Source organism: Melanerpes formicivorus, unplaced genomic scaffold (assembly GCF_026170545.1).
Source record: "Melanerpes formicivorus ecotype bairdi unplaced genomic scaffold, bMelFor1.0.p_v2 SCAF_102, whole genome shotgun sequence".
NCBI lineage: Eukaryota > Metazoa > Chordata > Aves > Piciformes > Picidae > Melanerpes > Melanerpes formicivorus.
The window spans coordinates 1,789,811-1,805,983 of record NW_027142454.1 but is presented as its reverse complement, the minus strand read 5'-3'; the positions used below and the strand labels follow the sequence as shown (position 1 = coordinate 1,805,983).

The following is a 16,173-nucleotide window of genomic DNA, read 5'->3' as shown; positions in this document are numbered from 1 at the left end:
GTTAATGGGTTTTTTTTCCCAACAGCATGTAATTTTTTCCCCTCAAATGAAATTGCTTGGTGGCACAATGTCCTGCAGAAGACTCCTGTCAGCTCTTGGGGGCTTTTTGTGGGGGGGAGTTTGGGGAGAGATGTGTCTCCTGAGAAGATGCCTACTCTAACCAAGTGCTTTCTTTCTTCCCCTCTTAGACTATCGCTTAAACCCAGTGCTCAGGAAGGCCTGCAAAGCAGACATCCCCAAATTCTGCCAGAACATCCTCAACAGGGCCAAGGATGACACAGAGTTGGAAGGCCAAGTCATCTCCTGCCTGAAGCTGAAATACGCAGACCAGGTGAGGCGAGCGGAGCTGCTGCATCCAAAGGAGAGGGGGAGGCTGTGTGCAGGAGTTTAGGACGTGGCCTCCTGAGCTGGGCAGTGGGGTCAGGGAGCAGTGTAATGCTCTGGAAATCCATGAGGAATCAGTTCAGGACCTGCTGAGCCACTTGGACACTCACAAGTACATGGGACCGGATGGGATCCATCCTAGGGTGCTGGGAGAGCTGGCAGATGAGCTGGCCAAGCCACTCTCCATCATTTTCCTCCAGGCCTGGCTCACTGGTGAGGTCCCAGAGGACTGGAAGCTGCCAGTGTGGTCCCCATCCACAAGAAGGGTCAGATGGAGGAACCTGGAAACTCCAGGCCTGGCAGCCTGAGCTCAGTGCCAGGGAAAGTGATGGAGCAGATTATCCTGGGGGCAATCACTGCACACCTGAAGGATGGCCAAGGGCTCAGGCCCAGCCAGCATGGAGTTAGGAAGGACAGGTCCTGCCTGACCAACCTGAGCTCCTTCTATGATCAGGTGACTGCCTGCTAGATGTGGGCAGGCTGTGGATGTGGTCTGCCTGGACCTCAGCAAGGCCTTTGACACCAACGCCCACAGCAAACTGCTGGCTAAGCTGTCAGCCCCTGGCTGGGACAGCAGCACTCTGAGCTGGGTGAGGAAGTGGCTGGAGGCTGAGCCCAGAGAGTGGTGGTGAATGGTGCCACAGCCAGCTGGCAGCCAGGCACCAGTGGTGTGCCCCAGGGAGCAGTGCTGGGCCCTGTGCTCTTTAACATCTTCATTGATGATCTGGAGGACGGGATTGAGTCAGACATCAGCAAGTTTGCAGCTGACAGCAAGCTGGGGGCAGAGGTTGGTCAGTGAGAGGGCAGAAGGGCTCTGCAGAGGGACCTTGCCAGGCTGGGCAGATGGGCAGAGGCCAACAGGATGGCATTCAACAAGTCCAAGTGCCAGGGGCTGCACTTTGGCCACAGCAACCCCAGGCAGAGCTCCAGGCTGGGGGCAGAGTGGCTGAGAGCTGCCAAACAGAGAGGGACCTGGGGGTGCTGATTGACAGCTGCCTGAACAGGAGGCAGCAGTGTGCCCAGGGGGCTAAGCAGGCCAAGGGCATCCTGGCCTGCATCAGGAGCAGTGTGGCCAGCAGGAGCAGGGAGCTCATCCTGCCCTGTGCTCAGCACTGGTTAGGCCACACCTTGAGTCCTGTGTCCAGTTCTGGGCCCCTCAGTTTAAGAAGGGCATTGAGAGACTTGAAGGTGTCCAGAGAAGGGCAACAAGGCTGGGGAGAGGCCTTGAGCACAGCCCTGTGAGGAGAGGCTGAGGGAGCTGGGGTTGCTTAGCCTGCAGAAGAGGAGGCTCAGGGGAGACCTTCTTGCTCTCTCCAACTCCCTGCAGGGAGGTTGTAGCCAGGTGGGGGTTGGGCTCTTCTCCCAGGCAGCCAGCGCCAGAACAAGAGGACACAGTCTCAAGCTGTGCCAGGGGAGGTTTAGGCTGGAGGGGAGGAGAAAGTTCTTCCCAGAGAGAGTTGTTGGCCCTTGGGATGTGCTGCCCAGGGAGGTGGTGGAGTCCCCACCCCTGGAGGTGTTCAAGAGGGGATTGGATGTGGCACTTGGTGCCATGGTCTGGTCATGAGGTCTGTGGTGCCAGGTTGGACTTGGTGATCCTTGAGGTCTCTTCCAACCTTGGTGATTCTGTGATACTGTGAGACTGGGCGGCGCCGAGCGCCAGACAGAGCTGGAGGGGCCAGCGGTGTGCTCAGGCTGGGTAACAGGGCTGCACTGAAAGGAGGTTTGGTGCTCCTTGCAGAAGGTGTACCACGGGCAGGCCAGGTTGAAATGCAAGGGGGGTTTGCTGGGTGGCAATGCAGGTCGCTGAGTGGGTTAATGACTCTCTCTGCTTAACAGCGTCTCTCTCCAGACTGCGAGGACCAAATCCGAGTCATCATCCAGGAGTCGGCTCTGGACTATCGGCTGGACCCCCAGCTTCAGATGCACTGCTCAGAGGAGGTAAGAGAAGTAGCTCCTCAGTTCCCTTTTTTGGGGATGAAAACTCCCTTCTTGGTTATAGGAGCACAGAATTGGTTGGGTTGGACAAGCCTTGGAAGGTCATCGAGTCCAAGCACTGACCCAGCCCCACCGTGGCCGTTAAACCACAGCCCCAGGTGCCATGGCCACAGCCTTCTTGAACACCTCCAGGGATGGTGACTCCACCACCACCCTGGGCAGCCTGTTCCAAGCCCTGGCCACTCTTGCAGCAAAGAAATTTTGCCTCCTCTCCAACCTAACCCTCCCCTGGCACAATTTCAGTCCATTTTCTCTCCTTCTATTACCTGATGCTAGGGAGAAGAGACCATCCCTACCCTCACTGCAACCTCTTTTCAGGGAGCTGTAGAGAGCAATGAGGTCTCCCCTCAGCCTCTTTTTCTTCACACTAAACACTTCCAGCTCCCTCAGCTGCTCCTCACCAGCCCTGTTCTCCAGACTCTTCCCCAGCTTCATTTCCTTTCTGTGGACACACTCCAGCAACTCAATTTCTTATCCATGGAATACTTCAGGTTGGAAGGAACCCTCCAAGGTCATCTTGTCCAACCCCCCTTGCAGTCAACAGAGACATCTCCAACTAGAGCAGGTTGCTCAGAGCCCCATCAAGCTTGACCTGTCTTCAGGGATGGAGCCTCCAGCACATTCCTGGGCAGCCTGTTCCAGCATTCCTCCACCCTCATTGTGAAGAATTTCTACCTCATATTCAACCTGTAGCTACTCTGCTCTAGTTCATGAATCTACCCTGCTCTGCTTCATGCAGTGTGCACTTGCAGCCCAGAAAGCCAACCAGATCCTGGGCTGCAGCAAGAGAAGTGTGGCCAGCAGGGCAAGGGAGGTGATTCTCCCCCACTGCTCAGCTCTGGGGAGACCCCAGCTGGAGTCCTGCCTCCAGTTCTGGAGCCCCTATTGCAAGAGGGATCTGGAGGTACTGGAAGGTGTCCAGAGCAGGGCCAGGAGGATGAGCAGAGGGCTGGAGCACCTCTCCTGTGAGGACAAACTGATAGAGTTGGGGTTGTCGCTTTGGAGAAGAGATTAGAAGGCTCTGAGGAGACCTTCTTGTGGCCTTCCAGTACCTGAAGATACAAGAAAGCTGGGGAGGGACTTTTCAAGTTGCCAGGGAGTGATAGGACTGGAGCAAAACTAGAAGTGGATAGATTCAGATTGGCTGTCAGGAAGAAGTTCTTCCCCCTGAGGGTGGTGAGACACTGGCACAGGCTGCCCAGGGAGGTGGTGGAAGCCTCATCCCTGGAGGCTTTTAAAGCCAGGCTGGAGGTGGCTGTGAGCAAGCTGCTGTGGTGTGAGGTGTCCCTGCCCATGGCAGGAGGGTTGGAGCTGGCTGAGCCTTGAGCTCCCTTCCAAGCCTGCCCATTCTGTGATCAAAGTCCCTTCATGTAAGAGATTCCCCCCGCCACCCTTTGGAACTGCTCCCAGCTGGTCAGATCCTCTGCTTGTGACTTGCTCAGTGTGCAAGGATTGCAATTTACTGTGCAGTGCTGATAAAAAGTTCATTTCTGTTTCATCTGGGACCTCATCAGGCAGTCATGAGCATGGAGTGATAAGTGATAAGAAACCAATGTATGCTGCTTGTCTGCTTTTGCCATCTTGACCTGCCCCAGTCAGATGCTTGAGGCTTCCACTTTTGATAGCCCAATCAGCCATGCCTCAAGCATTGCTTATTTCACCTCTCCTTTCTGTGCTGTTTTCCTCCCTGCCTCCCTCCTCAGCACAGCAATATTGACTCCTTGCTGTTGGCAATGCATATTGCATGAGCCAGGCTGTCTCAGCTCTGAGGGGAGGGGGGGGGAAAAGTATCTCATTATGTGTTCTCTGGCTGCACCCTCTGATGAACTGATGCAATGAGGGAGAGATGTGCTAAAAAAGGCAGGAATGATTGCTGTGAGCTGCTTGGGTTAAAATTCCCTTTCTCCAAATAGATTTCCAGCTTGTGTGCAGAAGAAGCAGCAGCTCAGGAGCAGACTGGGCAGGTGGAAGAATGCCTGAAAGTCAACCTGCTGAAAATCAAAACTGAAATGTGCAAAAAGGTAAAGGAGATGAAGTGGTTTGTGCTCCAACAGGCACTCCTGTCCCTGCAGAAGGCTGTGCTTTCCCCAGCTCACACAGCCCAGGCCCTCTTCTAGCTGCTGTGAGGCCAGAGCTCTGCACATTTCCTTACACATCTCAGTTCTGGCCCTGCAGCAATTCAATTCCATTTCAATTTGCCAGGGAAAATTTGTGCTGATGGTGCCCTTCTTTACAATTCCAGACTTGGAGCCTTCTTTGATTATGGTTGCCAGAGTTTCTGATCCTAATCTGTTTTCCATTGCTGTCTCCACTGCAGGCTGCCTGAGTGCTGGGTATGGCCCAGCTGCTAGCTGAGGTCAAAGGCTCTATGAATTGCCCCATGGCTGTGGTACCTTTATTTTGGTTCTGAAGTAACCCTGCCACATGGGCTTGTGCTTCAGATTAATCTTGAGTGTTTTAATGAGCACAGCTGTGGTAACCTGTAGAAAGCAGGGCATTTAACCCAGCCTCAACCAGCATTCCTAAGCCTCATCCACAGACAGTTTTCTCCTGAGCTTGGGTTTAAACACTGAGCAGCAGGGATTTTTTTTTTGCCCCCCCTCCCTTCTTCTTTTGTGATGTGCTTGCCATTTTCTCCCTCCCCAGGAAGTGCTCAACATGCTGAAGGAAAGCAAAGCAGATATATTTGTGGACCCAGTGCTCCACACAGCCTGTGCCCTAGACATCAAACACCACTGTGCTGCCATTCCACCAGGGAGAGGACGCCGTAAGTGCAGCTGCTTTGCTTCTTTAACCTCGCAGCCTTGAGGGCCTCCAGCAGCATTTTCTTACCAGCATCACCTTTTGTAGAAGGTATTTCCACCAGAACTTGGTGGGCAATAAAATGGAAGAGCTACAGAGGTGGTAGATGGCCATTAGAAGATGGGTATACAAGAGGTCCTTCCCTGGATCCTGTGTTTGCAGCCTTATCTGCAGATGTCCAACCTAAACCTCCCCTGGGGCAACTTGAGGCTGTTTCTTCTCATCCTATCCTTTGTTCCTTGGGAGAAGAGACCAGCCCTCACCTGGCTCCAAGCTCCTTTCAAGGAGTTATAGAGAGCAAGGAAGTTTCCCCTTGGCCTTCTCTTAACCTTGGGCAGGTTAAGGGAGAGGAGGACCATGAGCTGCAGAAACTGGACAGGACATGGCCCAGCTGCACGTACACATCAGATGCAGATCAAAGAGAGTAGGTAATCTTTACTGCACCAAGCCCACAGAATCATAGAATGTATCTGGTTAGAAGAGACCTCCAAGCTTATCCAGTCCAACCCTCAACCCAGGGCTGAAGGGTCAGCACTAAACCATGTCCCTAAGTGGCAGGTGATGGTGACTCCAGCACTGCCCTGGGCAGACCATTCCAATGTGTGAGAACTCTTTCAGTGAAGAAATATTTCTTAAGATCTAGTCCTGTGTCCAGCTCTGGGCTCCTCAGCTTAGGAAAGAGGTTGAGCTGCTGGAAGGTGTCCAGAGAAGGGCAACAAAGCTGGGGAGGGGTCTGGAGCACAGCCCTGTGAGGAGAGGCTGAGGGAGCTGGCGTTGCTTAGCCTGCGGAAGAGGAGGCTCAGGGGAGACCTCATTGCTCTCTCCACCTCCCTGCAGGGAGGTTGGAGCCAGGTGGGGGTTGGTCTCTTCTCCCAGGCACCCAGCACCAGAACAAGAGGACACAGTCTCAAGCTGTGCCAGGGGAGGTTTAGGCTGGAGATGAGGAAGAAGTTCTTCATAGAAAGAGAGATTGACCTTTGGGATGTGCTGCCCAGGGAGGTGGTGGAGTCCCCATCCCTGGAGGTATTTAAGAAGAGCCTGGATGAGTCACTTGGTGCCATGGTTGAGTTAATCAGATGGTGTTGGATGATAGGTTGGATTTGATGATCTCAAAGGTCTTTTCCAACCTGGTCTATTCTATTCCATTCTATTCTATTCTATTCTATTCTATTCTATTCTATTCTATTCTATTCTATTCTATTCTATTCTATTCTATTCTATTCCATTCCATTCCATTCCATTCCATTCCATTCCATTCTATTCTATTGTTCTCTGTTCTGTTCTGTTCTGTTCTTGATGCCCCCCAGGATGCCAAGAGGCCACAAGGGCACATTGCTGGCTCCCAGTCCTCCTGTTGCCCACCAGGACTGCTAGGTCCTTTTTCCCAGAGCTGCTCTCCAGCAGCTCAGCTCCCAAGCTGTGCTGATCCATGGGGTTGTTGTTTGCCAGCTGCAGGGCTTCCCACTTGCCCTTGCTGGTTGTCTCTCTCAGAAGTCACAATGCCTCCAAATGCACTCAGTGTTACATTGAATCTTGCTCTGTCAGGCCGGCTGCTCTGTTCAAGAGGCGACGGAAGCCTCCAGCCTTTAGGAGAAGGAGGTGTCCCTTTCCACAGCCTGGTGTGGAGGCTGCTGCTTCTGTTTTGTGACAGCCTCTCCTGTGCCTTGCAGAAATGTCCTGCCTGATGGAAGCTCTGGAAGACAAGCGTGTGAGGTTGCAGCCCGAGTGCAAGAAGCGCCTTAATGACCGCATCGAGATGTGGAGCTACGCCGCCAAGGTGAACAGTGCTCCCTTGTGGGGGGAGGAGGGGAGTCCTTCTTGTTGCAAGGTCTCCCTGAATCAGAGAATCACAGAATGGGTTGGGTGGGAAGGGACCTTCAAAAGCTCATCCAGTCCAACCCCCCTGCAGTCAGCAGGGACACCTCCAACTACAGCAGGTTGCTTAGAGCCCCAAATCACCTGACCCGCAGGGGTTCCAGAGGTGGGGCATCTACCACCTGGGCCAGTGTCAAACATTTCTTCCTTCTCTCCACTCTGAATCTCCTCCTTTGAGTTGAAATCCCTCACCCCTTGTCCTGTCACGACAGGCCCTGCTCAAAAGGTCTGTCCCCAGCTTTCTCAGAGGCCTCTTTAAACACTGAGAGGCCACCACAAGGTCTCCCTGGAGCCTACTCCAGGCTGAATCAACCCCAACTCTCTCAGCCTGGCCTCTTAGGGTGAACAACTTGAGCTGTGATGAAATTGCTTTCTCTGAATGAAGTTTAGCATTTTGAGGTTGGTCCATAACAGTTGAAATCAGGTCTCCTGTTTTTCACCTTGTGTGTTTCACTCTCCCAGTCTCTTGGGTGCCTCCTCCACAGTGCAGCATTAAACTGTCCTTTGTGCACACAGGGCATGGTCTCCTCTGGAGCAGGCTTGGAGCAATGGAGCAAAACCAGAAATGGGTAGATTCAGACTGGATGTGAGGAAGAAATTCTTCCCTGTGAGGGTGGGGACATACTGGAAGAGGTTGCCCAGGGCTGGGGTAGAAACCCCATCCCTGGAGGATTTTAGGGCCAGGCCGGATGTGGCTGTGAGCAACCTGCTGTAGTGTGAGGTGTCCCTGCCCATGGCAGGGGAGGGTTGGAACTGGCTGATCCTCGAGGTGCCTTCCAACCCTGACAATTCTATTCATCTATGAAATGGGCTCAGCAGAACCTTCTGCTCCATAGCTGTCTCCTGGGCAGCTCTTTCAGATGAATCACTGCAGGCCTGCTTGTCTGTGCTTCAGTCCAAGCCTGACGAGGACAGGAGGCAGTTGCAGTCCTGGAGGCTAAACCAAATCAATGCCAGGGCTGATCATAGTATCATAGTATCAGTTAGGGTTGGAAGGGACCACAAGGATCAGCCAGTTCCAACCCCCCTGCCATGGGCAGGGACACCCCACACTACATCAGGCTGCCCAGAGCCTCATCCAGCCTGGCCTTAAACACCTCCAGGGACAGGGCCCCAACCACCTCCCTGCACAACCCATTCCAGGGCTTCTTCTCATGGGGAAGAACTTCCTCCTCCCCTCCAGCCTCAATCTCCCCACCTCCAGCTTCATTCCATTCCCCCCACTCCTATCACTGCCTGAGATCCTGAGCAGTCCCTCCCCAGCCTTCCTGGAGCCCCCTGCAGATCCTGGAAGGCCACAATGAGGTCACCTGGGAGCCTTCTCTTCTCCAGACTGAACAGCCCCAACTCCTTCAGTCTGTCCTCATAGCAGAGCACCTCCAGCCCTCTGCTCATCCTCCTGGCCCTGCTCTGGACACCTTCCAGCACCTCCACATCCCTCTTGCGATAGAGGCTCCAGAACTGGAGGCAGGACTCCAGCTGGGGTCTCCCCAGAGCTGATGGTGGCATGGAAAAGCACAGCTTGGCTCATGTTTTCCCTTCTGACTTGCAGGTGGCCCCAGCAGAAGGCTTTTCTGACCTTGCCATGCAAGTGATGACCTCTCCATCCAAGAACTACATCCTGTCTGTGATCACGGTCGGCATCTGCGTACTCTTCCTCATCGGCCTGATGTGTGGACGCATCACCAAGAGGGTGACAAGAGAGCTGAAGGACAGGTAGAGCCTGGATTGCCTGCTGAAGAAATTGCCTGCCCAGTGCCCAATTTTGTACAGCCCTCCTCTGTATAGTCTACCCACCCCCTCTTGTGAGAGAGGAGAATTCAAAACAAAACAAAACAAAACACAAAACAAACAAACACAAAAAGAAGAAAATAAAAGGAAAAAAGGAGAAAAAAAAAAAAGGAAAAAGAGAAAAAAAAAAAGATAAAAAAAGGAGAAAAAAAAAGGAGAAAAAAAAGGTGAAAAAAAAAGGAGAAAAAAAAGGAGGAAAAAAAAAAGGAGGGAAAAAAAAGGAGAAAAAAAAACAAAAAGGAGAAAAAAAAAAGGAGAAAAAAAACAACAATAAAAAGGAGAAAAAAAAACAAACAACCCCTGGAAAAAAAAAACACAAAACAAAGTAGAACAGCAGCAGGTTGTTGGCTCAGTTGTTTTTTTTTCCCCCATCCTGGATTCTCATCCCCAGCATCTTCATCCTCCTCTGAACCTTTGTGTGGCAACTCTGGCAGCCCAGCCAGCAGCTTTTGTTAACACCCCACCCTCCACCCCAACCCCTCCCTTTGTTTAGCAGACTCTTGTTCAGCTGCCTGTAGCCAAGCCTTGTTGTGCTGTTGGAGCTGCCTTCACTTCTCCAAACCAGACTTGAGAGGACCTGCAGCTGTGGAGCAGTTCTTGAGGACCTCATCGTGACGGTGAGGATGATGAGGATGGCGATGGGTTTGTTTTTTCTCCTCGGCACACCGCCTGTGCGACGTAGGTGAAACGGTTCCTCCTGAGATCCACTCGTCCTCTCTTGGCTGCCTGAGGACTTGAGGCAGGAAATGCAAGGGTGAAGCATGTCCTAACACCACAGTTGGCCTTGTTTTGGACATCTTGCTCCTCTCCTGGAAAGCATCTGCAGAGCATCGTCTTGGACACGACCCGAGGACGCCGGCGGCTGGCAGCATCTTCGAGCGGATATCCTCCTTGTGTGACTGGGTTCTGATGGGTTTGGGGTTTATTTGGTTTCCTTTGGACTGAAAAGGTGTCCTCTTTTTCTTCCTCTTCTGCCACTTGCAAGACAGAATAAAGTGCTGGCCAGGTACTCCTGTGAGCTGTCCCAACTGGTATTTCAGGAGGCTGAAGACACGGCTGTAGACACCAGGCGTGTAGAGCCTGGCAGTAGCATCCAGCGCTGCTGGCAGCAGGCCTCAGTTGCCCTCACCAGCCACTCAGGCAACTTTTCCAACGAGTTCCAACACTCCTTTTCTTTTACCTCACTGCTGCTAAGCTGTTACCCTCCCAAATTGGCTGTCTCCAGACAGTATGGACCAGGCAGGACATGCAGAAAGCGACTGGACACTCCACGTGCTCCACCTGTCTGTCAGTCGGTTGCTTGGGGGTTTGGTGCCGGTCTAGTTGGGTCTTAATGGTTTCAGTGGTGGCACTGATGAGTAAACACTCATCAGTTTCCAGGTCTTCTTTTTGTTTCCAAACCTGAAATTGATAGTGACAGCAACATTTCCTGGAGTGCAGGACACAGGGACTGCTCCAGAAGGCCAAGCAGGAGCAGGTGGGAGGATGATAGCATGGTATGGAAGGCAGGAACACGTGGATCATCAAGAGAGGCAGCTTGCACGTTGTTCCCATCAATGTGTGTGCTCCCCTGACGTGCAGTTAACACATCCAGAGCCTGGGGCTTGCACTCAGGAGACCAAAGAAGGTGTTTGGGACAAGGTTCACCACTAATTGTGGCCTCTTCTTACCATCGTTTCAGTTCCTCACCTACGAGGAGGTGTGGGGGTCAGAAGCCAGGTGGGGGTCAGAAGCCAGGTGGGGGTCAGAAGCCAGGTGTTTTGTCCAAAGCATTGTGTGTGGTGGTGACATCTAGAAGTGACTGCACAGGAGCCCCAGTCTACAGTAGGATGAATACCTTTTAGAACTGCTCAGCTGCCTGTGCTGCAGTGAAACCACAATAATCCATGTGCCTGAAACTGTCCCAACTTAGGCTGAAGCTTGAACCCTGTCTTTTCTTTTCCCCACTGCTAGGTCAGGCCTGACATTTTCACTTCTCCTCACTGGTCTCTAGAAGAAGAGTGGAGGTGGTTTTGAGGCACTTTGGGGTGTGGAGCAGCTGATATTCTGATGCTGCTGCATGCCCAGAAAGGCTTATACAAAACACTGGGAGCTCTGGCTGCAGCTGAAGCCTTTTTGTTTGGCACATCTACCTTCAGCCCACTGAGGATGGACAGCAAACTAGCAGTGGTAGGATGTTAGGCTTACCAAACCAGCAAGTCCTTCACAGACACTTATGGTTTGATCTCAAAGTGCTAGGAGCGTGAGGCAAGCAGCCAAAGGCCAGAGCAACAAAGGTTCAGCAGAGAATTAGAGCACAACAGCATTGCAGTTAAACTGGGGAGGCAAAAGAGAAACAAGGCCTTGAATTCCTTCTCTTCCCCCTTCTTCCCTGGTGCTGATGGAGCTTAGCTTGGCCCTCTGTCAGGGTGAAGCAGGAGTGGAATGGTTGATCCCCAGCACAAATGTGAAGTTGGATGATGGGAGAGCTGAGATGACCGCTGTGGAGATGGAGGTGCTCATGGAGCTTGCTGGCAAAGCCAGCAGGGACCTCTGCAGCCTTTTCCTTGCCACAAGTCCCTGCTTCTCCAAGCATCCATCAGGCATAACTAAACTGCTGTCAGAGGGCTGCTTTTGAGCTGTTGTGACTTCTTGCAAAGGCATTGGGTAACCTCATTAGCTTGAGAAGCCTGGGTGAGGTGGCTGCTTGTCTAGAAGCAGCAGCTTCCACTAAATCCCCAGAAGCACTGCAGTGAAAATTGGAGGCTTGCAGCCGCAGTTCAGAAGGGAATACCCTGTTCAGCTCTGAAGGTGACTTTGTAACTCCCAGAAGCAAAGGTTTTCTGGGTGTGTTTTTAGCTTGGGGACTGGGGAAGGTGTGAGTGCCTGGAGCACTGAGGGAGGAGGCTGTGGTGTGCAGTGCTGTTGCTGTCTGGGTCGACAGGCTGGCCTGGGAGCTCCGCTTCAGCGGGTGATGTCGTAGGGATGTGTCTGGAGGGCCTCTTGAAGCCAAGGGTGGATGCTGAATAGATTTCTGCCTGGATCCCTCAGAGGAACTTCATCACTGTGAGAGCACAGCCCCCACCTTTTAGAGGTGTGGCACTGGCAGAGGGCTGAGGCCTTGTTGTTGCTGAGCATTCTCCCCACATTTTAAAGTGGGGCTTCCTGCCGCTGCCAGTGACCAAACTTTGCCTGGGTTTAGTTTTTCTCCTTGACTGAGAAATAAAAAATCTCTCAGCCCTGAAACAGCTTCATCCCTTTCCTATAAACCTGAAAATCTAGAGGTCTCCAAAGCACAGAAGCCCACACAAGTTACTCTTCCCCAAAAATAACCTGCTTGTGCTTGTTGCCAGCTCGACATCTCGCCTGCTGGTAACCATTTTTCATGGCAGGAAGAGAGGGGAAGAGGTTGGAAGAAGCATTGCTCTTGCCTTCAGCTTGAAGAGGAAGGCCTTTTAACCTCTCTGATCTAATCAAGAAGGCTAGAAATAGCTGCAGCCAGCCAAGAGAAGGGTGGTGATGTGGCAAACCCAGGAGTACTGCTTCCCCTTTGTCATCCTCGCCTCTCTTGGAGCACTCTGCCTTTCACAGGATGCAGTTTGAAAGGTGGTTTGGGAGGTGGGTTTTGTTTCTCCTCCTTAGCATGACTGACCTCTTGGAGAGCTTATTGTAGACACAGTGATGTGGATGCTCCTAGGGGTGTATGGAAGGATTGGGACCTTCTCTTGGAGAGCTTATTCTAGACACAGTGATGCTGCTGCTCCTAGGGGTGTATGGAAAGGCAGAGACCTGCTCTGGAAGAGCTTATTGTAGACACAGTGATGCTGCTGCTCCTAGGGGTGTATGGAAAGGCAGAGACCTGCTCTGGAAGAGCTTATTGTAGACCCAGTGATGCTGCTGCTCCTAGGGGTGTATGGAAAGGCAGAGACCTGCTCTGGAAGAGCTTATTGTAGACACAGTGATGCTGCTGCTCCTAGGGGTGTATGGAAAGGCAGAGATCTCTGGAAGAGCTTATTGTAGACACAGTGATGCTGCTGCTCCTAGGGGTGTATGGAAAGGCAGAGATCTCTTGAAGAGCTTATTCTAGACCCAGTGATGCTGCTGCTCCTAGGGGTGTATGGAAAGGCAGAGACCTGCTCTGGAAGAGCTTATTGTAGACACAGTGATGCTGCTGCTCCTAGTGGTGTATGGAAAGGCAGAGACCTGCTCTGGAAGAGCTTATTCCAGATACAGTGATGATGCTGCTCCTAGGGATGTATGGAAAGGCAGAGACCTGCTCTGGAAGAGCTTATTGTAGACACAGTGATGCTGCTGCTCCTAGGGGTCTATGGAAGGACTTGGTCCTAGCAAAGCATTTAGATGATGTGGGTAAGGGAGGAAGTGCATGATGGGCACCTCCTTGCTTCACTCCTGCTGGCCTGTTAGTGTCCTCCTTGTTGCCCTTAATAAGCTTATTTATTATTGACCTAGTGGGTCTAATGCAGTCCTTCTGCTGAGTTTCAACTCTGGATTCTCCTGCCTCAGCCTCTGCCTTTCAGGCTTCTGGAGTAACTCATCCAGGTAGAAGAAAATTCTTGATGCTTCAGGTACTGTCCAGAGAGTGGAGCTGAGGACCTGTGTGTCTTAGTCACCAGCAGGGAGCTGGTGGAGCTGAGAGAATTCTGTAACAAAAATGTAAGTGTTGCCCCCAGAACCTGCCACTCCAATCCACTGGGATGGAATCCATCTTGCTCTGAGGGAATCTAGCAGCAAGCACCTCATGGATGGGAGAGGAGTGAATGTCCCTCCAGGAGCTAACTGCAGGTGGGCAGGGGGCTGTGTGCCAAGCCAGAGAGGGGAATCTCTCAAAGCCCAGCATGGTGCAGAGCAGTTGTGTTGAAGCTGGATGACAACTTTTCAATCACAGCTTTCATTCAGAGAAGTCTGTAGTGCTCCTTAGCAGGTCTGCTTTCAAACAGGTTGTTTTGAGGTGTGTGAGTGCATGAGTGTGGCCTGGAAGCAGGAGGTTTCACCCAGCACTTCTGTCCCTGTGTGAAACACAGCTCTGTGGGCTCAAGCTGCAGCCTGGAATTTGGCTGAGAGCAACTTCTTAGTGATGGGGCTGGAAGTTCCAGCAGGCACCTCCCAGGTACTGAGCATTTTGCAGCCTCCCAGCTTGGGGACCAGACCTCACTGCCTTGCTTCCATCCGTGAACTGAGGCTTAGCAGGGGCCCAAATCAGACAGTTATGGGAGGGAATTCAAGTGGTACTGCTGTTTCTGTCCCATGCTGGTGGGATTCTGCATTGTTTCTGTCACATACAGGTGGGATTCTGCATTGTTTGTCCCATGCTGGTGGGATTCTGCATCATTTCTGTCCCATGCTGGTGGGATTCTGCATTGTTTCTGTCACATACAGGTGGGATTCTGCATTGTTTGTCCCATGCTGGTGGGATTCTGCATCATTTCTGTCCCATGCTGGTGGGATTCTGCATTGTTTCTGTCACATACAGGTGGGATTCTGCATTGTTTGTCCCATGCTGGTGGGATTCTGCATCATTTCTGTCCCATGCTGGTGGGATTCTGCATTGTTTCTGTCCCATACAGGTAGGGTTCTGCATTTTGTCCCATGCTGGTGGGATTCTGCATTGTTTGTCCCATTCTGGTGGGATTCTGCATTGTTTCTGTCCCATGCTGGTAGGATTCTGCATTGTTTCTGTCACATACAGGTAGGGTTCTGCATTGTTTCTGTCACATACAGGTAGGGTTCTGCATTGTTTCTGTCACATACAGGTAGGATTCTGCATTGTTTCTGTCACATACAGGTAGAATTCTGCATTGTTTCTGTCACATACAGGTAGGGTTCTGCATTGTTTCACATACAGGTAGGGTTCTGCATTGTTTCTGTCACATACAGGTAGGGTTCTGCATTGTTTCTGTCACATACAGGTAGGGTTCTGCATTGTTTCTGTCACATACAGGTAGAATTCTGCATTGTTTCTGTCACATACAGGTAGGGTTCTGCATTGTTTGTCCCATGCTGGTGGGATTCTGCATCGTTTCTGTCCCATGCTGTTGGGATTCTGCATTGTTTGTCCCATGCTGGTGGGATTCTGCATTGTTTCTGTCCCATGCTGTTGGGATTCTGCATTGTTTGTCCCATGCTGGTGGGATTCTGCATTGTTTCTGTCCCATGCTGTTGGGATTCTGCATTGTTTGTCCCATGCTGGTGGGATTCTGCATTGTTTCTGTCCCATGCTGTTGGGATTCTGCATTGTTTGTCCCATGCTGGTGGGATTCTGCATTGTTTCTGTCCCATGCTGGTGGGATTCTACATAATTTCTGTCCCATGCTGGTGGGATTCTGCGTCGTTTCTGTCCCATTCTGGTGGGAATCTGCATCCTACTCACTCCATCAAATTCCCAAATGCTGCCTATTTGGGACAGGGAGGAACAATCATGACTTGCTGGAAAGAGGCAAATTGCTGCTTCCTCCTCCCACAACACTCCCAATTTCATTCCACAGCTGACCCGACGGCAGGGGACCCCTTCCTGGGTGAACTTGCTGCACCCCAAAGCCTCACCCCGCTGCTCCCCTCATATGCAGTGCTTGCATAACTCACCCCTAGGGAAACACTGAGCTAGGGGACAAAGGTGTGACCACCCATAAACACAGGGAGGTGATCAGCAGCTGTGACTGAACGCTTGTGTTGGATTGGACAGGGTAAGGGAGAGCTGGCTTTGGGGAGGGGGGAAGGGGGGGTCCCCCAGCACAGCAGCCATCCCCCACTGTGTACAGAGCAGCCCTGGCCGACTCCTGTTGTACAGCAGAAGCCGTCTGAGCTTAGTCTCTCTTGGTTCTCTTTTCTTTCCGATGGTTTTCTTTCTCAGTGTGACATTAACCAAGCTTTCCTCTGTAAATTGTTTGCTCTCTCTGTGTATAAACCCCGCCCCCCCCCCCCCCCCCCCCCCACGGCCGCTCCTCCTTTTGGGTTGGTTGTTCATTTTTTTTTGGGGGGGGGAGGTGGGGAAGGTGTTTTTTTGGGTGATTGGGGTTGTGTTGGGTTGTTTTTTTTTTTGGAAGGGGGGTGGGGAAAGGTTGTTCCTTAATTTTTTGGTTAATTTTTTTGTTTGGGTTGGTTTGGGTTCGGTTGGTTGGTTGGTTTGTTTTTTTTTTAACGACACATCCATGCTGTGTAATTTTGAGATGTTACCGAGAGTTCTGAACATAATAATGTGCTCTTTCTGTTCTGTTTTGTTTTGTTTTGTTCGTTCGTTCGTTCGTTTGTTTCTGTACAGAAGAAACGGGAGAATTTAATAAAAAGAGTCTGCAGGTTTGTACTCGTTGTGGCTCATTGAGCGGGGAGGGG

General features: G+C 51.8%; 1 protein-coding gene across 3 annotated transcripts in view; it reads left to right on the top strand.

Moving 5' to 3' along the window:
* The window catches only part of GLG1 (golgi glycoprotein 1), a 151,398-nt gene extending 135,254 nt beyond the window's left edge, over positions 1-16,144 (top strand). Inside the window, exons 21-27 of one of the 3 annotated variants that reach the window (XR_010990849.1) lie at positions 189-331; positions 2,221-2,322; positions 4,293-4,400; positions 5,026-5,146; positions 6,852-6,958; positions 8,609-14,285; positions 14,318-16,144. Coding sequence is in view for 1 of the 3 variants with exons in the window: in XM_068166531.1 (XP_068022632.1) it covers positions 189-331; positions 2,221-2,322; positions 4,293-4,400; positions 5,026-5,146; positions 6,852-6,958; positions 8,609-8,776 (749 nt within the window). In the remaining 2 variants the exon portion in view is untranslated. Of the gene's footprint in view, positions 1-188; positions 332-2,220; positions 2,323-4,292; positions 4,401-5,025; positions 5,147-6,851; positions 6,959-8,608 lie in introns of all 3 variants that reach the window. The other 2 variants (XR_010990850.1, XM_068166531.1) reach the window with 2 other exon arrangements.
* Positions 16,145-16,173: the final 29 nt, after the last annotated feature.